This window comes from Microtus oregoni, unplaced genomic scaffold, assembly GCF_018167655.1.
Source record: "Microtus oregoni isolate MIOR12 unplaced genomic scaffold, Mior012 000036F_ref0000092, whole genome shotgun sequence".
Classification (NCBI taxonomy): Eukaryota; Metazoa; Chordata; class Mammalia; order Rodentia; family Cricetidae; genus Microtus; species Microtus oregoni.
Genome location: NW_024543095.1, coordinates 9,469,154 through 9,492,906, shown reverse-complemented (window position 1 = coordinate 9,492,906; position 23,753 = coordinate 9,469,154). Strand labels below are relative to the sequence as shown.

The following is a 23,753-nucleotide window of genomic DNA, read 5'->3' as shown; positions in this document are numbered from 1 at the left end:
TCTGTAGTACATGGTTGTCTCTACCTAGTTACGTTCCTGTGCTATAGGACTTAAACCTTACCCCTTCCACTCAGCTGTAGCCCTGGAAAGAAATTCTTTCCAGAAAGGGGTCATTCCATAGATAACATTAAATATCTGAGCCATGAAGAATAGTGACAAGATTTAAATGAATGGCACAGAGTTCCTGCCTTTGTAGGGTGTGTGATGCACTTCACAGACCTAAGTAAGGCAACCTAGAAATGTATCAGACAGTTTAGTTTTATCACCACTGGAAATAGATACTAATTTTAGTGAGGCAAATCGTATTGCCCCAGGAGGTCTTTGAAAATAAGGATCTAACTAAATATAATCAGAATATATAATCATTTAATTGTCTTATAATGTTAACAAAGTAAATGTACAGTTTGGTTGTTGTTTTGTCGTTTTAATAGCTTAACAAGCTTTTTAAGTACATAGAGATAACTGAAGATTATTAATGAAAGGGTTTTTGAATTAACGAGGTATTCTTAGGTATACCTAAGTAATAATCTATCCTGTATTCACAACTGGGGAAAGAGTCACATGTTCCTTCAAGTGTTTCAGTGCCAGGAGCCTTGTATTAAGTGGTTGGCATTAATGTTATGACTATAGACTAGCTATTTGACCTTAACGATCCTAATTACTGAATTAAGCAGCAACATGTTTATATCAGGCAGGGATTTGTGAGCCAGACTGTACTCTGAATTAGTAGTTTGTCAAGGCATGTTTAGTTGTCTCACATGAAATACATTTTAATTCTAGTGGCTACTGAGAGGTTTTAGGAAGAGACTTGAAGGCAAGTGGGAACAGGGAGGAGCGTGCAGTAAATTTAAGCTCACTTCCCTTTTGAATCTGCTTTCTTGTCAGTAATTTAACAGCGAGGCCTCTAGTATTTTGGAGCACTTGAAGCAGCAGTAATAACAATAATGACAGCTACTTATGCTCACTGATGTGTTCTGTAGCAGGATGGGTTGAGTGCTGTGTATGCATTGTTAACCTAAGGGTGTCAACACAAGAGCCTTTGACACAGGTAAGGAAGTCCCCTTACAGATGAGGAACTCGACACAGCAACATCGAGTAGCATGCCTGTCACAGAACTTACATGCAGTTGCTATTAGAACCTAAGTCTTTTACCCCCAAATCTGTTTTGTTGGTGGTTTCTTTTTGTTTGTTTTCTGTGGGGTTAGAGATTGAACTCAAGACCACAAGCATGCAAGGCAAGTGCTTTACTAATGAGGTCCATCCCTGTATCCGAGTCTGCTTTTGCAAAACGTTGTGAATTCCTGCTCCTCCTAAGTTGTATTCTTGGAAGCAGCACACCTATACAGTATGTATTTTAGCATTGTTGTGAATCTATCCAAGAGTATGTTAATGTCAGTTCAGGGCTGGCAAGACAGCTCAGCAGTTGAAGGTGCTTGGCACTAAGCTTGATGGCCTGAGTGCAGTCCCGAGAACAAGCGTGGCAGGACAGAGCTAATTCCAGCAAGTTGTTCTGAGGAATCTGCACGTGAGTCCCTGCCCTAAGAACTCAATCAGTACTTTGTTACACAAGTTTGCCACTAAGCAATAACTGCATAGTTTCTAACATGTAGGAATCAGCTGGTATAAAACGGATCTGAGGCATATAGATTAAAAGACAATCACTGCTCATTTCGCTCACATCAACACCTGATTCTGTGTTTCAGAGGCTGTAGTGAATGATACAAGCAGTGAGAACAAATCTGGAGCAGCAGACATTGCAGCGAGCCAGCACGTCATGGTCTGTGCCCTCCAGGAGCTCGGGAGCCTGGTGCAGAGCCTGAGTGCCACCGCCTCTCCTCTAATTCAGGAAGCGTCCATAGGTGCGGCCTCTAGGGCCTGCTGGAATGTTTCAGATTAGAGTTCTGATGGGAATTTAACTCTCAGTTACTTGTTATCATGACTAGCAGATCGTCGGGTTGTATTTAAATTCATCTTCACAGTAATAGGAATATTGAATTAAATATTAAAAGTTTCATGAGACAAATCAGCTGTGAGAAATATTTCTAATTGGTCAAACTTTGCTGAAGACTTTTGTATAACTTCATAGCAACTTTACTTATTTACTTTTTGAAGGCAGATCTAAGTAGCTGTAACTGGCATAAAAGTCACTATGTAAACCAGCATGTCCTCAAACTCAAAGATCTGCCTGCCTCTGTTTCCCAAGTGCTAAGGTTACAGACATGAGTCACCATGCCTAACTTCAACTTCTATATTTCACTAGATGTAATTATAGTCTTTGCACAATATGTTCCTTTAAAGCATCCTACTATTTATGAACCACAAAAGTGCTTTATGGGAAAGGTAGGGAACTGAAATTACAGGGACTGATATTTTAATTATTATACTGAAATCATTTTTCTTCAATAGAGATAATGTTTTGGGATTTTCTTTCTAGGACTTTTGGAGATTGTGACTTCCGTGCTTCTTCATCCAAGCATGGCTGCTCGGCTTGCTGCTGCATGGTGTCTGCGCTGTGTGGCTGTGGCATTGCCCTTCCAGGTGACACCATTTCTAGATAGGTGTGCAGAACGGCTCAACAACCTGAAGACTTCACCAGAAGCTGTTAGTGGATACAGTTTTGCGATGGCTGCTTTGTTGGGTGGAGTGCATCAGTGTCCTTTGGGCATTCCTCATGCCAAAGGCAAGGTATGACAGAAGTCTGCATGCTGGCGTGGGCTCTGCTTCCTGATGGAGCTCTACTGTCCTTAATGCTGAGCCAGGCAATCAAATGACAATTGGAAATGTGGACTGTAGTTAGCAGACCCTAACTGAAATCAGATAGTTAGTCCTCCTAGGAATAATAGTTTTTATCTGTGTATAGTATCATGTTATAATTTATTTTAGAAGAAAAACAGCTATGTAATAATCATTTAAAACTCATAACCCTATTTCTGATATATATAGTTTTTATTGAGTTATATTTTTTCTCCGCTCTGCTCCTTTCCTCCCCCTACCTTTCTACCCTCTCCCATAGTCCCCATGCTCCCAATTTACTCAAGCAAAAGATCTTGTCTTTTTCTACTTCCCATGCAGATTAGATCCATGTATGTCTCTCTTAGGGTTCTCATTATTGTTTATGTTCTCTGGGATTGTGAGTTATAGGCTGGTTTTTCTTTGCTTTATGTTTAAAAGCTATTTATAAGTGAGTACATACTATATTTGTCTTTCTGGGTCTGGGTTACCTCACTCAAAATGATGTTTTCTAGATCCATCCATTTGCCCACAAATTTCAAGATGTCATTAGTTTTTTTCTGCTGTGCTGTACTCTGTAACATGAACGGGAGCCAGGCTTGTTTTGTTTGTGTTTTCTGTGTCCCCCAGCTGTTTAGTCCCAGAGAAAATCACACATAGACTTCTATAAGTTATAAAGCTGATTGGCCCATTAGCTGTTGCCTCTCACTGGCTAACTCTCACATCTTGATTAACTCATTTTTCTGATCCATGTTAGCCATGTGGCTCAGTACCTTTTTTCAGTGGGGCAGATCACATCCTGCTGCTTCAGTGATCTGGGCAGTAGTGGGAGGAATCAACTTCCTCCTTCCCAGAATTCTCCTGTTTTCATCACATCATTTCTACTTCCTGTCTGGTTTTCCCGCCTATATTTTCTGCCTGGCCAATCAGCGTTTATTTAAAACATGATTGACAGAATACAGACAATTCTCCTGCACCAGTACTCCACTATGTAAATATACCACATTTTTCTTATCCATTCTTTAGTTGAGGGGCATTTAGGTTGTTTCCAGGTTCTGGCTATGACAAATAGTGCTACTATGAACATAGTTGAGCACATGTCCTTGTGGTATGATTGAGCATCCTTTGGGTATATACACAAAAGCTGTATTGCTGGGTCTTGAGGAAGGTTGTTTCCTAATTTTTTGAGAAATCGCCATACTGATATCCAAAGCGGCTGTACCAGCTTGTACTCCCACCAGCAATGCAGAAGTGTTCCTTTTACCCTACAACCTCTCCAGCATAAGTTGTCATCAGTGTTTTAATCTTGCCATTCTTGCAGGTGTAAGATGGAATCTCAGAGTTGTTTTGATTTGCATTTCTCTGATGGCTAAGGATGTTGAGCATTTTCTTAAGTGTCTTTCAGCCATTTTAGATTCCTCTGTTGAGAGTTCTCTGTTTAGGTCTGTACCCCATTTTTTATTGGATTATTTGTTCTTTTGATGAGCAATTTCTTGAGTTCTTGAGTATACTTTGGAGAGAGAGACAGATTGTGTGTGTGTGTGTGTGTGTGTGTGTGTGTGTTGTTTGAGCGCCAGTCTTCCTGTCTCTGCCTCTTGAGTAACTAGACTATAGTTAAGTGTCACTGTGCCTGGTGTTTTTTCAGTTTTTAAAAATAATTACATTGCTTGTTTTAAAATGGCAGAGAATAATCTATAGCCATATTTAGTATTTAAAAATAATTAAAAATTAAATTGTTTTAATAAGCCATTATCTCCTTTTCTTTCCAGTATATACTACTATCATAACACATACTCTGTAGTATATTTTCTATGTAGTATACTACTATATATATAGCATATAGTGCTATCATACATAGTATATATACACATAGTGTATGCTACTATCATAATACATACTCTGTATAGTCTAGTAGTATACTAATACATACACATATACATAGTACATATTACTGCCATACATACTATATACTACTTTCTTACTTGCTAGTATATACATATTACAGTGTATAATACTGTCCTCTTCTCTAGGAATCTTAAGTGTGTGTAAATATTGTTTGTAGTTTAACTTGGGCAGTGTTATAAGGAGGCTGTTTGTTCGCTTCTTGGTCACCCAGACTCCTGAAATAATCAGACAGAAAACTATTATTTAAGTCACTGCTTGGCCAATTACTTAAGCATTTATTAGCTAGCTCTTACATCTAGAATTAACCCATTTCCATTATTTTATATTTTACCACGAGGCTTGTGGCCTACCAGCAAGGTTCCTGCTTAGGGCTAGTGTCTGTCCCCTGTGGCAGCTCCATGGCTTCTCTTGATTCGGCCTTCTTTCTCCCAGCATTCAGTTTAGTTTTCCCCGCCTGACTCTCTCTATTCTGCTCTGTGCAGGCCCAGGACAGTTTCTTTATTAACCAATGGTATTCCCAGCATACAGAGGGGATCCTACATCAGGGCAGGTACAGGCTTCAGTTTTACGCTCTCCTTTCTCTGTCACACTTAGACCTCCATCCATCTGCTACTTGAGGATTCGAGACTTCGTCACCTTTTCAATTTGATTGTTTCCTCATTGGTTTTTCCGACTTGAACTTCGGTCTCCTGTGTTCCCCACACCTTTTCACTTTGGTGTTCCTAAGGGGCTACCTGATATGCAGAATAAAATACAGTCTTCTATCTGGTTGACAGAGAATTGGATCTGTGGTCTGCCTCTTCATTCCGAATTCCCTCTGTTCTGCTCAGATTAACCTCCTGATCTTTCTCATGCCCTGTCAGCCTTTGGGCCTTTTTACAGGAAAATTTCTTGTTCTCTCTGTCAGACTTCAGCCTATTTGTTTACAGGCCCAGGTTCAACCTTCTTTCTGAATTCTCACCAAAACCACCTGGTCTGTGTTAGTTTTCCTTTGCCTACTGTCACTACTCAATAGTATTTTATCATTTACTCGTATGCTACGTTCTCCTTCATTCTCCCTGAATCTTCGCTATCTAGTCTCTGTGCTCTGTAAGATTAGCTTGAAGGCAGATGCCTCACAGTGGTTCAACAAGTTCTTGAATAATAGCTAGTACCAGTAAATAATACAGTTTCTTAAGTGGTTACCTTGGCTAGCACCAGTTTCAGTCCTGTACTGACATACTTAACCCGGGCAAAGATGAGGTTGGCACTCCTGTTTTACAAGGTGGGAACTAAGGCAAAGATGTTAAGTTGCCCATATTAGAAAGCCAGTCTGCGGTGGGGTCAGGATGAAACTGGGCAGCATGACGCCAGCGATTACTCTACACAGCACACTTTGGGTCATCAGCAGCCATTGGTGCTGGAGCAGAGTAGCGTTCCATCGGGCGGCTCTGGAAATATGCTCGCAAGAGCAGGAAGGGACAGCCGGTTTAGTAACATTCACAAGCTGTCTGTTTGTTATTGCTTATTCACCGACTTCTCTTGCAGATGGTAGTCAGTATTGCTGAAGACCTGTTACGGACTGCTGCTCAAAACAGCAGGCTGTCTCTGCAGCGCACCCAAGCTGGCTGGCTTCTGCTTGGAGCACTCATGACTTTAGGTATAAGCACCTTGGCTGACTCTGTAGCTGTCAGTGGCCCTAATGCAGATTTAATTTAAAAGTATTTAGTCTTTGAATGAGGTTAAAAATGATAAAAATGTATTATCTATTATTCAGGAGTTGATATTTCTTTCCAGTAATTACTTTTTTAGTTCAAACTTTTCTAAAGTTTTACCTTTTCCAAAAGAATAGTCATGGTTTATTTAACGAGTTTAAAGTCATTGGAGGAGTGAGACTGTGGGGGAAATTGAAACTGCTGGAGCGGAGTCTTGGGTGAGACTGTTGGGGAAATTGAAACTGCTGGAGCGGAGTCTTGGGTGAGACTATGGGCAAAAATGGGACTGCCCAAGCGGAGTCGTGGCTTTAGTAGTGGAGAAGTCCTGTTTCTGCGGTCCTGGTGCTGCTTCACTTTCCTGAGCGCTGTGATAAATCTTAGGTGCAAAGTCTAGCCTTGTGCATGGGACAGAAGTGCGTTTTACAGCCATGACTAGAGCTGCCTCTCAGTTCTCCCGCTCGCTCCACAAAGTGGGTGTGCGCACACTAAGAAGTTAAAGTCTGTCCCCTGGGCACTGTATTGACCTGCTTTCTGAAGAAAAATTGCTAGCTCTTTTCCAGAAGTTTATGTTAAGTATGTTCTTGGTTCATTTTAATGAATATCTTAGGAATGTAAATATTGTGTTTCTCCATGTAGCTAACTCACACTGCCCACAAATGGAGGGGCATGAACTTGTGTGTGTGAAAGTAGGTGTCTATGTTCATGTTCACATGTGTTTATGGAAAATTCTCACCAAATATTATGGATACTATAGAACACAGTATTCTTAATGTATTCAAGGTAAATTTTAATAACATCTTGTACACATATGTACTAAAAAATACCAACACTTTTAAGGTGATTTTATTGTGTTTTGGTACTTCCTATTTTACCCAGCAGATGAAAGCATTCTGAAAGGAAAGTTAATTTTAAGCATAAAAGATAGAGTGAAATGACAGAGGTGTTGAGAGCACTTATTAGGACTCTGGTCCTCTTCCGCTGCTGGTGTTCTCTTTGGTCCTTTGGTTTTGGTGCTTTTCATTTGTTGAGACAGGGTCTCATGGTAACCCTGGCTGGCCTCATTTCCAGCCTCCACATCCCATGCGCTGGGATTACAGGCCTGTATTGTCTTACCCAGTGAACACTTTCTTTGACTTTTGTTTTTGTATATATCATAATTGCAGTTTTGTGTTCTTTATTTGCTGCTTAGGACCGTCTGTTGTTCGTTACCACCTCCCCAAGATGTTGCTATTGTGGCGAAACGTGTTCCCCCGTTCCTTAAAGGAACTGGAGGCTGAGAAGGCCCGGGGAGATTCTTTTACCTGGCAGGTAACACTGGAAGGTCGTGCTGGAGCTTTATGTGGTAAGAACTGAAAACATGGAAAGCACTTTCAGAATATTTTTATATTACTATTTAGTGATTTTTTTTGTCACCAAAATATTTGTAAGTAATGGAAGAATCACTTTAAGTTTTTATTTTAATATCTGTTGTTTAATTTGTGGACTCTTACATTACAGAAACTTTATAAATAAGTCCAGTTTGCTACTAATAGAAAACTAGCATCACAACAGTAGCCAGAATGTTGTTATTATGCAGTACAAATGAAGCCAAGACCTGAGAAGTGTGACAGTGTCAGGTCAGGCGCTGGGGCCCGTGCTCCTTTATTCCCAGTAGTTGCAGGCACACGTCACATGTCCAACACAGAGAAGCAAGCTCATCTGCTAACTGAAGCTACCTTTCCTTGCATTATGAAACCACTTTTCTTGGTATTGTTCCCTGGTGTGTAGCTGTTACTATTTGTTCAAACCCCGGCATTCCATAAAGGTGGATACGGCAGGTTCCATATTATTTATTTGGGAACTAGAATTTCTGTGGGTCTCTGTTCTGCTTTGGTTTCTCCTAGCATTAAAAAAAAAAATGTTTCCTTCCCTCCAGTTGGAGAGAGACTTAAGGGTCGGGCGGGCAGGGTTGCCAGTGTGCTCCTGCATATCTGAGGCGTGCTTGGGCATAGCTATTCCTCCATAGACCATCTGTTCACTCCTATCAAGCCTTCAACCTGCTTTCTTTGTAGTCATCTGAATTCCTGCTCAGAACCTCCTAACATAGCGTCCTCCCTCCATTTCTATCTTCCATTCCTTTTCGGATAATTTTTCTCTGTAGTTGTTCCTGGCTTTTCTTTTGGTTCGACACACCTTCCATTTTACAGTAATTGAGAACTGTAGATGTGCTTTGTTTTTTGTGGACAGGGTTTCTCTAGATTTTGGAGCCTGTCCTGGAACTGACTGTGTAGACCAGGCTGTCCTCAGCCTCACAGAGATCCACTTGCCTCTGCCTCCTAAGTGCTGGGATTAAAGGTGTGCCCCACCACCGCCCGGCTAGAGAACTGTAGTTGTCCTTACCGCTTTATAATGCTTAGCGTTTATTTAGGTTCATGAAGATTTCTCTAAATCTTTAAAAATTTTTCTCTAGCCATGAGGAGTTTTGTTGCACATTGTCCTGAGCTCTTAACCGAAGATGCAATTAGGAAATTAATGACTCCTATCGAATGTGCCATGACCATGATGTCACAGTAAGTAAACAGTTTGGATGAAGTTAACATCTTGTGGTGTGTGCATGTATGTATGCATGTTCACATGTACATATGTGTGGAGGCCAGAGGTTGACATAGGATCCCTTCCTCAGTCACTCTTCACCTTATATGTTGAGCTGAGGCCAGGACTCACTCTTGAACTCAGGGCTCCTTGCCAGTTAGCCAGCTTGCTCTAAGGATCTTCTGTGTCTGCCTCCCAACTGTTGGTATTTCAGATGTGCCACCATGCCCACCCAACATGAATGTGTGTACTGAATGATTCAAAATCTGGTCCTCACAGGAATTTTGTATATTAATCAATGAAAATGTACTTAGCATTTTTTGTACTTCTTAATTCATATAGAAAGCATCTAAACTGTATTTTTTTTTTTTGAATTTTCGAGACAGGGTTTCTCCGTAGCTTTTAGTTCCTATCCTGGAACTAGCTCTTGTAGACAGGCTGGCCTCTAACTCACAGAGATCCGCCTCCCTCTGCCTCCCGAGGGCTGGGATTAAAGGCATGCGCCACCACCGCCTGGCTCTAAACTGTAAAGTGAATTTAAAAGTTGTATTAATGGTGTGGTTTAAAAAGCATTGTATTCTGAAGTGTTTCTGTTAATTTTATTATTATTGGTCTCAAAACTAACAGAAAACAGATTATCTTATCAGTGTACTCTGGAAACATCTCAATGCATTGCTGAGTGGCCTCGTTCAGTGTTTATAGTGCTGCTTGTTCTGACAGCTGACTGATCCAGTTTCACCTTCAATACTGCAGCATTCCCTCTGTAATTAAGGCCCACGGAGCCCACCTGAAAGCTAGTGCCGCAATGGTCCGGTTAAGACTTTATGACATCTTGGCTTTATTACCTCCAAAAACTTATGAAGGTAAATAAAATGTGTAGTATCTGACAAGAATTCTTCAGTATGCTTCTCAGTTCTTCATAGTATTGGAGTTCGGACGAGGATTCCCCTATCAAAGCTTTTCCTCACATAAAGGCATTCATATTTGTTTATTTTTAAATCATATTCTGGCTCCCATTCCCATTCTTTATGTATATTATTATTTTGCTCTGATGCTAGTCCAATTTAAGAGGTCAAACACCTCTTCTGTAGATGAAGACTCTCAGGTGAAGAGAACATTTGCCTGTGTGTTACCTGGTAAGCAGCAGAGTTTGGATTCAGACCCAGCTGATTTACCCTCAGAGTCTGTTTTTAAATTACTATTCCCGATTACTCCATATATTTTGTAACACAGCCAATAATTTAGGTGTCCATCATGGGAGAATAATAGTCTACTTGGTAGAAATTAAGTATATAAAGTAATATCAAACCAGTAATTTCTCTCTAATACTGTTAAGCCCACGAATTTTGTTTCTAAAACTTTGATAACTAAGACTATTAGTTACTTTGGTAACTAAAACTATTCAGTGTTTGCATGTATTGGACAATTAATAAATAGTGTCATATAGCATAAAATATGGTTGAAATAAAGGCTCTGTTCACTCTTTGCATTTTTATGTTACTTTTAGTTTGGACTCGAACTGCATTATATCGTAACAAATAGGAGAATACCATTATTGTATGTTAAAACTAGTACATGCCAGGTCTAATGATGTAGGCCTGTAATCTTAGCTACTTGAAAGGCTGAGACACTAGGGTCATGAGTTTAAGACCTGTTTGGTCACGGCATGAGTTTAAGGCTAGCACTGGTGATACACTGTGCTTAAAACAAAAATAAAGAGCTGGGAGATCTAGCCTAATGGGAGAACACTTGCCTAACACCCATGGATCCCCTGGCACCTCAGAACTGTTGTGGGGGAAATCAACATTAAAATATTTAATATAAATTTTAGAATGAGAATTGTATTATACTATGTAACTGTAGTCTCAGGTCACTTGAGCTCAGGACATCAAGGTCTGCCTGTCTTGGTAAGAATGAGAGGGAGGGACACAGAGGGAAGGAGAAAGAGAGGAGGGAGAGAAGAAAGGATAGAAAATAGTATGACTCGTTTACAAAGGGACGGAAGCTAACTTTCTTCCTGGTAAACACAGTGCTGATTTTTGTGGACATGACAATTATTATTTTAATCTGCTCTGATGTTCTCTGTCTTAGGATCTTTCAATGCACTTCTTAGAGAACTTGTAGCAGAATTCACTCTGACCGACAACTCAGCCAATACAACGACCTCCCTCCTTCGGTCCCTCTGCCATTATGATGACAGCGTTCTGCTGGGTTCCTGGCTCCAAGAAACTGATCATAAGTCAATTGAAGACCAGGTAGTAAAACATACAAGGAAATACCATTACTAGCGTAATCTAAAGCAGTGGCCCTATGACACATTGTCATCTCAAGAAGATCCCCTGGGCTACAGGACCGTTCATTGCACCTTCTTAGACACTTACTAGCATCTGAGAGGTGGATGAATGGTGAAAAGGTCAATAGTAGGAGTAGAATTTGGCAAAATGTCTTCATTCACTATCTTTTGTATTTAGTTACTTGGTTGTATCTATGGCAAAACTCAGATTTAACTGGCTTTTTGGTTGTTAGTGTTTTATTTAGTCAGAAAGAAATCAGAGTTAACAGAGTGGAGATTTAAAACCAAATAAATTGTTTTTATATATGAAAAAAACATTTAACCATGCATGGTAGCACATGACCTTGATCCCAGTCCTTCTGAGCTGGAGGCCGAGACAGGCAGAGAGAGGTAGAGAGAGAGAGAGAGGCAGGCAGGTCTTTTGTGAGTCCATGACCAACCTGGTTTACATAGTGAGTCTGAGACCAGCCAGGGTTATATAGCTAGAAGCTGTCTTCAACACAAGCAAATAAAAAAAAATCCACTAAAGTCATTTTTATGGGTTTTGTTATAATGGATTCTGTTTTGCTTGCACATTAAAGTGGGCATTATACAAGTGTTTGAAATGAACATAAGCCGGGTAGTGGTGGCGCACGCCTTTAATCCTCGGGATGCAGAGGCAGGTGGATCTCTGAGTTCGAGGCCAGTCTGGTCTACAAGAGCTAGTTCTAGGACAGGAACCAAAAAGCTACAGAGAAACCCTGTCTCGAAAAACCGAAACAAACCAAAGAAGTGAACATGCCTTTTCTTATGTATGACTCTAGAAGATGATTCTGATAATGACCTTTTTTTAATGGCAAAACTATATTTCCATCTGCTTAAAGCAGTCAGGCCTAACCACATTTTATTCCCCCATACTTCATTTGATAACCAGACCTTAGTGGGTGAATGTGGACAGTCTTCACGTTCTTCTTGCAGCTCCAGCCGAACAGTGCGTCTGGAAGCGGAGCTCTGGAGCACGACCCTTCTTCCATTTACTTGCGGATACCTGCTGGCGAAGCCGTGCCCGGCCCTCTCCCTCTTGGAGTCTCCGTGATTGATGCATCCGTAGCTCTTTTTGGTGTTGTGTTTCCACATGTTTCTTATAAACACAGGTTAGTGTAAAGTTAGCCAGGTAATTTAGTTAAATATAAATTATGTTTAAGAATAGATTTTTTCCATCCCTGCTAATTCCTCAGTAACATAGGTTTTTACTTAAGCAGTACTCTCATGAATTTAATGGCATAATTTATATGTACCTGATAAAATAAATTGGCTGCAAATTCCATGTAACTTGAAACTTAAGATTTTGCTCTGTGTATTAACATCTAATACCCACTGTTTTATGGACCATGTCTTACCCAAAAAGTTTTCATCCTAGTGGTTTGACAGTTTGTAAATTAAGCTGTATTTCTAATTAGAGCTATCTTCTTGTAGCAGAGCATTTTGGTTGCTGTGTTCCGCGTCCACAGCCTCCATCCCTGATCCTAGCAGCAGTCTGTGTAGTTGTGATTTCCCAGAAGACCCTTTCAGATCCCTTAACTTTTACAGAACGTGCCTTAGAGTATCATTGTTTACACCCAATAGAGAATATATCTTTATATGTATAGGTTATTTGATGAATTGCTTTTAATTATTTGCTTTTTGTATCTAAGCTTGATCTTGCTAAGTACAATTGAGTACCACATAAATATTAAACAACATTAAAGCTGAAAAACTATAAATTATATCCCTGCTTTAAATATAAGCATATTCAAACCCCAGACGTTGTGATTTTGCCAAAGTTACACAGCTGGTTGTGAAATTCACTTTTAGTTACTTTTTATTTTTTTTGATCATTTGTTTGTTTTTTCTTTTTTCTTTTTACACTTACAAAAGTGTCCAAAGCTAAACCTTTCTTGAAATCTCTGAATAGGTTGTGGTAAGCTGTTCCATCCATGTATGAGTATTTAAAAATGTTTTATGTTTATTTTATATGTATGTATGTTTTTCCTACATGTATGTATGTGCACCATGTGAGTCCCTGGTGCCAGAGTCTGTCAGAAGAGGACTTTGGATGCCCTGGAACTAGAGTTTTAGATGGTTATGAGCCACTATCTGGGGGTTGGGAACTGGGTCTTCTGCAAGAGCAGCAGGTGCTCTTAACTGCTGAGCCATCTCTCCTGTGTAAGATGTTTTTAAGATGAAACAACAATAATAATAAAAAAAAACAGAACCTAGACTACATGGAGTTTAGTTATATTATTTAGAGAGACCCCATATCAAAATAAAAAGAAGAAAAGAAAAAAATTCTACAAGGGCTGAGGAGGTGACCCTGCAGGTACAGAGGCTTGCTGCCATGGCAACAGAAGTCTGACCCTTGAACTCTCACAGTTGGAGAGAGCTGACTCCCACAGATCTGCCTCTGACTTCTGTGTGCTCACCTGGCACATGAGCCTCCACATACATGCACACAAATAAATACACAATCTGCAATAAAAAGTGTTTAAAACTATGCCACTCTTTTCTTCCTAATTAAAATTATCCACGGAAATAGGTAACGATTCTTCTGTCCCATTAGAAATACTTTAGAACAGGTGAAGAGACATAACTCTGCGATACCTGCAGCTCAGGTCCTCGGGAGGCTGAAGCAGCAGGGGGAAGAGTCTTAACCCGAGCAGCATAGGAAGACCTTGTCAAAAAGATAAGGAGGAGAAACTCACGGGCTCTACAGTAGTCCTTTAAAAATAACTGAAACCGATAACATATAAAGAGACCATTTACTTTGGCTGAAGGCTGTAGACATTCTGCTCTGTGATCAAATGGCCCCATTGCTGTGTCTGTTGTAAGGCAGCATGTTATGGTGGAAGTGCATTGCGGAGCCTTGCAGCTCACCTCATGTCTAGAAAGCAATGTGAGAGAAAGAAGGACGAAGCCAGGGTCCCAACTGCTCCCCCAGGGCATGCCCCCAGTGCACCGATGACCCCCACCAGCCCTGTCACTGCCTGACAGCACAGCTCTCAGGATCTGGTCTTTCCCACAGAGGCCTCTGGAACGTGGTATATGATACTCAGTGCCAAGCGTATCATATACTATAAATCAGAAATTTTTCTGGACACCCTGATGTAAATGTTTCAGACCTCTGAAATTATGAACTATTATTTTGCTAATTGAAAATTAACATTTAGTTTCCTTTCTTGTTCTGTTTGAGTATATATTAATGAGTATATATTAATATAGGAGGTAAAAGTCAGTTTTCAATCAACTGTGGGAATGAAATGGACACAGTCTGAGGATATAAATGATAAATAACTTATTTATATTTTATTTCTGTTTTTAAGCCATACTTAAATTAAAAACCACTAATGTGATCTTATCTTGTTACTGTAGGTTACAAATGCTGGATCACTTTGCTGAATGTGTTAAGCAAGCCAAGGGTGTCCGCCAGCAGGCTGTGCAGCTCAATATATTTACCGCCGTTCTCAGTGCCCTGAAGGTAGTTACTCCTCGAACATCAGAAATGCTCTGAAAGGTGTTAGTGTGTCTTTAGAAGCCAGGCCTACAAGATTATTATAGCACTTGTGTTTGTACGTCTATGCATTTGAAGACCGTGACTTTATGTTAGCTCAGTACATTTACTAGAAACTTTATATGGGCTTATTATAATTAAATCAGTATTTTATATTTTAGTAATTTAAAAGTTTTCATTTCAATTTGAACATCAAATTTTACAAGCACCAGTAATTTCTTTTGGGATTTTCTGAGATTGTCTGTTTAATGAGATCTGATTTTCTAATAAAGATTTATGAAATAAATCTTAATTTCCATTTGTGAATTAAACTGAATCAGGAAAGGATGGATTTCATAAATGAAAGAATGCTGTATGAAAGGAGTGTTCTCTGGGTCAACTGGCTTTATTCTCTTAACCTTTTTGAACTTCAGTTTCTATACTATGCAACACAGTAACAAGTGCCTGCTCAATAGAGTTCATGATTATAGTATCCAGGTTATCATGGGTAGCTTAAAAACTTTTATATATTATTTAGTGCTAGGATTATTAAAGAATGATGCTCTAATAATAAAATTAAATACAACAAAAGTAAAAATAGAAGTGATAAAACAAGGATTCCTTAAGTCACGCTTTGTAAGCATGGTGTTGGGGAAGGAAACAGGCATTGATTACAGGGCTAACACGGGTGGGATTACTTATGCAGCCTTTGATATATGCCCTAAATCTAGACTGACACTGACATCTGAGCAGTGAAGTGGTCATGGTGGCCCTTAGCAGTTGGGAGAAGTGGGTTTAACATCGTGGTACATATTGCACTTTTCTACACAGACGTGACTAATGCCTTTTCTCTAGTTAACACACTCTGCTGGCACCATGGCTTAACGTTTTTCATCTCAGATAAGAAAGTTAAATTCCAAAGCAGCAGGTGTAGCTCGAACAGAAGACAAACTTCTGTCATCATTCAGTTACTGCCTCCTCCTCTGTCTTTACATATATATTGATTGTACACTTCACACATAATTGTGAGGTTCTTTGTTTTGTTTATTTTTTTTGTGGCACTGATAATTGAATCCATAGGCACATATCACTGAACTATCTTCAGCTCATTTTTTTAATTGTTATTTTGAAGTTGAGGTCTTGCTAGTTGCCCAGGCCGGTCTTGAGGTTGCTGTGTAAATAGGCAGACCTTGCCTTCCTCCGGCTTCATCCTCCTAAGTAGCTGAACAACAACTTGGAGCCACATATTGTTTTTTTACTGAATTTTATACAAATGAATCAGTTTCGGATTCACTACAGTATTGAGGTTTAGTGCTCAATTTAATCTTACAGTATCCTTTATGCCCAAAAGAATATTGAGTATTAGCCCTTGGGTAGAAATTCTGCCATGAACTGTGATTATTAATAACATGTTCTGAAGTCACATTAGGACGTGATCACAGTCCACCTAGTAGGTGTCTGCCCCAGGTGTAGTGTATGTAATCTGTAAAGATACCTGGATTTCCTAAGATCGCAACATATCTTTTTCTTTGTTCAGTATGAATTATGAATCAATACCATTATTCTTCTCTAAAATCAATACAGGGCTTAGCTGAAAACAAGAGCACTTTAGGACCTGAGGAAGTTCGTAAATCTGCTCTGACACTGGTTATGGGCGCTCTTGACAACCCAAACCCCATCTTACGGTGTGCAGCAGGGGAAGCCCTTGGAAGAATGGCTCAGGTGGTGGGAGAGGCATCTTTTATTGCTCGAATGGCCCAGTACAGCTTTGACAAGTAAGTGTGTTTCCTAAAACGTTTCTCAACCAGTCAAGATGTCTTTTAAGCAGTCAGCAACTGTTACCTAGACTATGTATGTATTTCCCACATGATTTACAGCAAGGGGCAATTTTATAATCATCTTAATTTGCAGTTCAGTGATTTATGGCCCTCTAGATTCTGGGAGAGATGTAATGTGTTAAGAACTTCTAAAGAGGACCTGGCTTCTCTCTAGTTTTTGGAATCAAGAGCGTTCAGTCAAGACTTCCCCATCATGTCATCCACAGGCACCTGCCGCTGTCCTCTCTTCTTTCTGCCTTGCTTTACCCAACTTTTCTCTTTCTTTTGCTTACTTCCTGGAATAAGGTCTCATTTTAGAGGAGAAAAGGAATAAAGTTACACTGCAGATTTAAGGATTATTGTGCAAGTTTTGCATAATAAGTACATCTCAATGTAAATTATTTTAAAATTTATATGCAATATTTCTTTTACTTTTAAAATTTACTAAAAATATACTTTTGAGACCGAAGAAATGGCTCAGCAATTAAGAATACTCACTACTTCTTGAGAAGACCCAAGTTCAATTCTCAGCACCCACAGCAGGCAGCTTACAACTTCCTATAACTATGCTCTTGGGGATCCAGTGCCCTCTGCTGGTCTCTGTGGGTACCCACATATAATTTACTTACATGTGAATAAAAATAAGTCTCTTATATACATATATAAAGTATGTAGAAATTTGTCCATTTTATAGAGACTTTGATTATAAGTAGCTGGGGTATAGCTCAGTGATAGAGTGCTTGCTTAGTGTACACAAGACCTAGGACTTAATCCCTATCACTTAAAAAACAAGACAAAATAAAGGAAATTTCTTAATTTAATTTATTATGTTGTGTCTTCTCGGGATGTAGTTTCTTTTCCTTGGCACTAGGGACAGAACCTAGGACTTTGTACACACTGAGTGTGTTTTCTGTCAGCGAGCCTCAGCCCCACAAATACTTTGTAAATTTTATGTTCAAAGTCAATTATAAGGACTCTTGTTCTATTACTTTCCAGAATGATTTCCTTTTATGTATGAGATTCATAATAAGACTGTTACTAGAGGAAAATGGAGCAAACAATTCCTGTTGCATCATGTTTTGTCAGGCTGAAGTCGGCTCGAGATGTCGTATCCAGGACTGGTCATTCCCTGGCCCTCGGTTGTTTGCACCGTTATGTTGGTGGCATAGGATCGGGACAACACCTAAAAACCAGTGTCAGCATCTTATTGGCTCTAGCTCAAGATGGGACATCCCCTGAAGTTCAGGTACACAGTGTTAAAGTATTTTTCTACAGTTGCCTTTGAGACAAGGTCTTCCTGTTCTGCACGAACTGACCTCAAACTTTCTATTCACCTGACTCAGACTCCTGAGTGCTCAGATCACAGGAATGTGCCCGACACAAAATTTTTAAATGATATCTATGACAGAAAAGTTAGTAGAACACATGTACTATATGCTCTTTCTTTGTTATTTCAGTTTATTTGCCATAGACATTAGCAAGAATTTTTTTATTTTTTTTTTATTTTTTTATTTTTTTATTTATTTATTAAGGATTTCTGCCTCCTCCCCGCAACCGCTTCCCATTTCCCTCCCCCGATCAAGTCCCCCTCCCTCATCTGAAAGCATGGGATAAATCCGGACTAGCTGAACATAGCGGACAATGAGGAATACTGAGAACTCAAGAACAATCGCAGTGGGTTTTTGATCCTACTGCACGTACTGGCTTTGGGGGAGCCTAGGCTGTTTGGATGCTCACCTTACGAGACCTGGATAGAGGTGGGCGGTCCTTGGGCTCCCCACAGGTCAGGGAACCCTGAATTTTATTTTTTAACATAATCTTCAAAGTCTACCTTTTACTCTTAATTAAGCCTATTCATCTGTGTGTGTATACTTATGTGTGTATTATATAGATAGATAGATAGATAGATAGATAGATAGATGTAGCTTTTTAAGTTCTTTGAGAATATCATACAATATATTTTGATCATACTCACCCTCTCCTAACTCTTTCTCAATTCACTACCCCCTTCCCTTCCCACCCAAAAATTTTGTTGTTGTTGTTTTTTAATCATTCAAGACCAGTTTGTACTTCCTAAATCTTCTTTGATGTGTGGTCTTCTACTGGAGGCTACATACACTCTTAGAGAAAACTGTTCTCCCTTTACTTGCAGCCAACAATTGCCAGTATCTTCATGGCTTGCTATGGGTTAGTATGCCCAGCTCCTCTCTCCTTTCTGTTGTTTGGTCTTGCTTGTACATGCTTTTGAAATTCCTATGAATTCATATCTGCAGCTTCCCTGCTGTGTCCAGAAGAAATGTTCTCTTATACTCTTACTCTCTTTCTGCCTCCTCTTCTGCAGTGATCCGTAAGCTTTGTGGTTGGAAGTCTGTACATTCCCTTTGGGGATGAGAGTTAGTTCTGCAGTTTTTTATTCACTGCACTTGGGCCAGTTGTAGGTCACTGTGTTAGTCTCCATCCACTGCAAATAGAAGGTTCTCAGAGGCAGATTGATACACGCATTGATCTATAAATACAACGATAGATCACTAAGTGTCAGTTTAATAGTATCATTTAGCCCCACAGTGGTAATAGATATCCCCTACAGCTTAGGACCATCTAGCTATAGGTTCTTAGCCTGATAATGGTGGCAGGCATGATTTCATCTTGTAGAATAGGATTTAAATCCAATCAGAAATAGTTGGTTACTCCTATGATGTTCATGCCACTATTCCAATAGTGGCCATGTCTTCCCTGGCCATTCATTCTTGTAGCTTGCAGCACTCATAACTGGATATGACCTGATGATTAGTCTCTTCTGGCAGAACCTTCCAAGACTATGCAGCTAGTCAGTGTGATGAAGCTTCTAGGTCCATAACAGTGTAATTTTGCCCTGGTCTATGACTCACGAATCTACTATCTTCATCAATAGGATCTTACTTTCAAGTTCAAAAGTGTAATCAGGAACAATGTCAAAAATTGTTAATTTTTTTTGGGGGGGGGAGTCTATGGGGCCTCAATGGCCAATGACTCCAAAAGAACTAACTCATGCCTGTCAGTAGGCTTCTATTTTTCAGCCTCTTGTCTAGTAGGATCATTGTTGCCCTGTTACAGTGCTTTTAACTGCAGAACCATCTCTCCAACCCCATATGTCTTTTTTGAAAGGTCTTTAGTGTTATTTAGTTTATTTCTCCCACATTCCTTCCCCTACCCCACCTTCCATTCCGCAACCCCAGTTTAACCCTTTCTGCTCCACTATTCTCTTTTAATCCTTTATGCTAGTGCTATCTCCCCTCCCTTGTAAGTCCCTCCACTTGATCTCATAGTTAATTTATGACCTCTATGAATATTTCAAAATCACATATATCTGAGGATTCAGTGCCAACTTCTGTCAGTGAGAGAAAACATAACATTTGTCTTTCTGGATCTGCAGTAGCAGTTAGAATGATTGTTTACAGCATCACACATTTACCTGCAATCTTCATAATTCACATATGTACTTTTAAGCATATTTATTGTTTATTACATTTTAGTTTTTGTACTTATATTATTAGGTTGGTTGATACATAATTCGCTTCATTTCCCCTCTTGTTTCCAGTTTTACCACAGCCCAGGTTTTAGGGTCACTGAATCACATTTACTCTTTGAGTATTTTTTTTAACCTTTGTTGTTTCTCAAGCATCTCGTGCTTAAGCAAATATAGCACACATGGTGCCACATGACAGCAGTTGGAAGGCTAGGGATCACATCTTCAAGGCCAGCCTACGACACAGCAAAACTCTGTCTCAGAACATGTTTAAAAATATCCACATGACTGCAACAACTTAGCATACTCTATTCAGTATACTGCAGTTGTTCCTTACGACTGAAATAGACTGTGTTTTCTTGTAGACTTGGTCTCTTCATTCACTTGCCTTGATAGTAGATTCCAGCGGCCCAATGTACCGTGGATACGTGGAACCCACATTGTCTCTAGTTCTCACCTTGCTGTTGACAGTTCCACCTTCACACACGGAAGTCCATCAGTGTCTGGGCAGGTGTTTAGGTGCTATAATAACTACTGTTGGGCCAGAACTGCAAGGTAAGCAAATTCATTTTAAACTAAAGAAAGCCCATGGGCAATTACTGTTCCCTCAATTTCCTCAGTGTCATCATCATGTTGCTTGTAAACCTTTTTAATAATTTTCATTTATTAGTTAATCCACAAAAGGAGGTCAACTTTATATTGTCATCATTTAATGATGACACAGTTGAGCAATATGTATTACCTCCATTTTATAGACAGAATATGAAAGTAGAGAGGACTATGAACTTCCAAGGTTTTGTTTTGTGCATGATCATGTGATTTCCTTGACTGGTGTATGTACATAAAATTATTTTAATTCACGTTAGAAGAAAATTTCAAATACCTATATTTGGTAATTAAACTACTATGCAGAAAATGTGTAATATTTTTCTTTAATTACTGCAAGAAGATATTTATTATTCAAATAGTATTTAAAATTATCATAATGAAAATTGTAGCATTTGTTAAGCAGAGAACCACAAAATGAAAAATCTTCTGGTTATTTGGCGGAAGATTGGTGGTTATAAAGGTTAGTATGACTTTTTTTAAAGGAATATGTTTCTAAGACATGAATTATTGCCTTGTAAATACAGTTGTGTTTTGAAGTCATATTTCGAGACTATTCAGAGTATTTGAGCAGACTGAATAACGATTGAAAGAAGGAGTCATCTAGAAGATGGTTCCCCCAGGAGTGTTTTTGAGACACTGATAACACAGTTGTATTTTACTTCGTCTTTTATTTTCCGGTTAGGAAATGCAGCGACCATTTCCACCATCCGCTCCTCCTGCCTGGTGGGCTGTGCGATCACGCAGGACCATTCCGACTCTCTCGTTCAGGCAGCTGCCATCTCTTGCCTTCAGCAGCTTCACATGTTTGCCCCACGGCATGTCAATCTGTCTAGCCTTGTTCCTAGCCTTTGTGTAAGTATATAGCTATGTTGTTTCATTGTTTTATTTTGGGAGCTTTAAAGTGTCTTTACCAAAAGGCCAAATTGGACCAAAACAAAACAGATATGTTTGGTGAGGATCATAAGTTTTAGAGTTTAAGTTTCAATTGTTATCTTTTTGGTTTTTTTTTGCATTTTAAGAAATATTTCTGATGAACCACTTATTTCCTAGGTAAGGACTTGGCACATGTAGTCTTGCCCTCTCAGAACTGTGTTTCTTAGAGCTTGATTGGCAGTCTGAGATCTGAGATCTGCTGCTGTCATCGCAATCTGCAGTGCACTCAACAGTTGCTTACAGATACCCTGCTATATGCAAGGCATCAGGCAGAGTACTGTGTATGAATAAGACAAGATCAAGCCTTTGTCATCATGAAGCTTATAGCTAACAAGGGTCAATGAACAATAGCTGTTTACAAACGAGGTGAGAGCTAAAACCGCTGTAGCTCAGTGGTAAAGCACTTGTGTAGCAGTTAAAGGCCCTGGGTTTGATTCTCAGTAAGCAACAAGTGGAAAAGAAAGGCATAAGGGTAACATAAGGAATATGTAACGCAGCACCTGTCGTAAGCCAGACATTCAGAAGTTAGCTTCCTGGAAAGTAGAACTTAAGGTGTAGTATGCAGGAAAGGATTTAGTTTGTAGACTAGCACAGCATCCATGTGTCCAACGGGAAATGTAGGGCCCTGCATGAGAAGTGTGATATGCTTAAAGAACCAGTTATTATGTGATTAAACCTGGGAGAAAACAGGAGTGCAGACAGAGAAAAGAAAGCTGTGGCTGAGCAGTCAGCCAGGCAGAGGATCGTGCAGACCTCATAGATAGTAAGACTTTAGACTTTGTTCTGTAAGCTATGAGGAACCATTTACAGGGAAGTCACATGGTCAGAACTGTTCTTTCCCCCATTCTGTTCTTGCTGTGCAGTGGAGACTGGACTGTTCTACAGTAGGGTAAGGGTTTGGGTATTGTAGGAGCAGGATGATAAGGGTTTTTCCAATTTTAGGTTGGTTTTAATTAGAATAAAGGAAAAAAGATGGATTCAGATGATATTTAAGAGGGAGAATTGACAGAATGAGTTGATTAGTTGGCTCTCAGAGAAAAGTAAGAAGGATGTGTTTAGTGTTCTGACCTGAGCATGGTGATGGAATTTCCTTTGACTGGCATTGTTGGGCAAAGTTGGGGATTGTGGATAATGTGGCTGATTACATGAGCCTGTAGCTCTGAAGAAAGAGGATGGATTAGAGACATGAGTTTGGGAGCCTAAACATTTTAGATGAGCTATGGAAGTGGACGAGGTCATCAGTGAGAATGCTGAATGAACAACCCAGCATCTTCGAAATATAAAAGAAAAGAGAGAGAATTAAGAGGTAACGGGAAGAGAAAGAGGAGGGTGACTGTAACGTAAGACAGATGAAAGGAAAGTTAGAGGTGTGCGTTCAGAAGCCAGGTGGAGTGGAGGAGCAGGGCACCTGCCCCCACACTGACAAGGGTGGCGAGAGCTGGAATGTGCCCTTGGACTTTGTCACGTGCTTCTTAGCAAGAACTCACTGGAGGAACACTAGAAGTGGGAGCCTAAGTGTGCTCTACCATTGAGTTAGAGATTGAGGAAAAGAGCTCCTCCTGACATTTGTTTGTCGAGAAGAAGATGGGGATGCCGGTGCTGGAGAGATGACTCAGCAGTTAGGAACATGAACTGCTGGGACCCAGCTTCAATTTCCAGCAGTACATGATAGCTAACAGCTGTCTGTAACTTTAGTTCCAGGGCATCCAGCGCTCTCTTCTGGCCCCTCAGGTATTTGCTGCACACGATACACAGAAATATATGCTACACATAATAAAAATAACTTTTTTAAGTTTTAAATAAAGAAGACAGGGTCCAGGGGATAGGAGATGCTTTTCCTCCTGTCATAGCGGTTTGTGAGCCTGTTACCATGCTCATGTAAGGGAGCAATAGAGGGGGAGTGGTAAGCATCTGGGAAAGAAAGGGAATAATTAGTAATCCAAGTAAGAGAATAATTAGTAATCCAAGTGCATTTTAGTTGAATAGAGTTTCCAGGGCCTAAGTAATGTGATAGCCCTTTCAATGCAAACTGGCTAAAAGGAGATGGACGTAGCTAAAGGTGGGCTTAGAGATTTGGTGTCTGGAAACTAAGGATGTTGCCTGATGATTTTATATTAGTAGTGAAAGGCGAGATTAACTTCTACAAAGAGGGAATCTGAAGTTAAGGAGAATGGGATATAGGAAACTGAAC

At 39.8% G+C, this 23,753-nt stretch overlaps 1 protein-coding gene across 2 annotated transcripts in view; it reads left to right on the top strand.

Moving 5' to 3' along the window:
• Heatr5b (HEAT repeat containing 5B) overlaps window positions 1–23,753 on the top strand; it is a 76,173-nt gene that overhangs the window by 13,450 nt on the left and 38,970 nt on the right. For both annotated transcript variants that reach the window (XM_041630990.1, XM_041630991.1), the window contains 13 exons: window positions 1,704–1,859; window positions 2,435–2,685; window positions 6,163–6,274; window positions 7,519–7,671; window positions 8,779–8,878; window positions 9,654–9,763; window positions 10,992–11,155; window positions 12,151–12,326; window positions 14,581–14,686; window positions 16,283–16,473; window positions 17,602–17,761; window positions 20,386–20,575; window positions 21,312–21,481. In XM_041630990.1, the coding sequence (XP_041486924.1) occupies window positions 1,704–1,859; window positions 2,435–2,685; window positions 6,163–6,274; window positions 7,519–7,671; window positions 8,779–8,878; window positions 9,654–9,763; window positions 10,992–11,155; window positions 12,151–12,326; window positions 14,581–14,686; window positions 16,283–16,473; window positions 17,602–17,761; window positions 20,386–20,575; window positions 21,312–21,481 (2,039 nt within the window). The remainder of the gene's footprint in view (window positions 1–1,703; window positions 1,860–2,434; window positions 2,686–6,162; window positions 6,275–7,518; window positions 7,672–8,778; window positions 8,879–9,653; window positions 9,764–10,991; window positions 11,156–12,150; window positions 12,327–14,580; window positions 14,687–16,282; window positions 16,474–17,601; window positions 17,762–20,385; window positions 20,576–21,311; window positions 21,482–23,753) is intronic.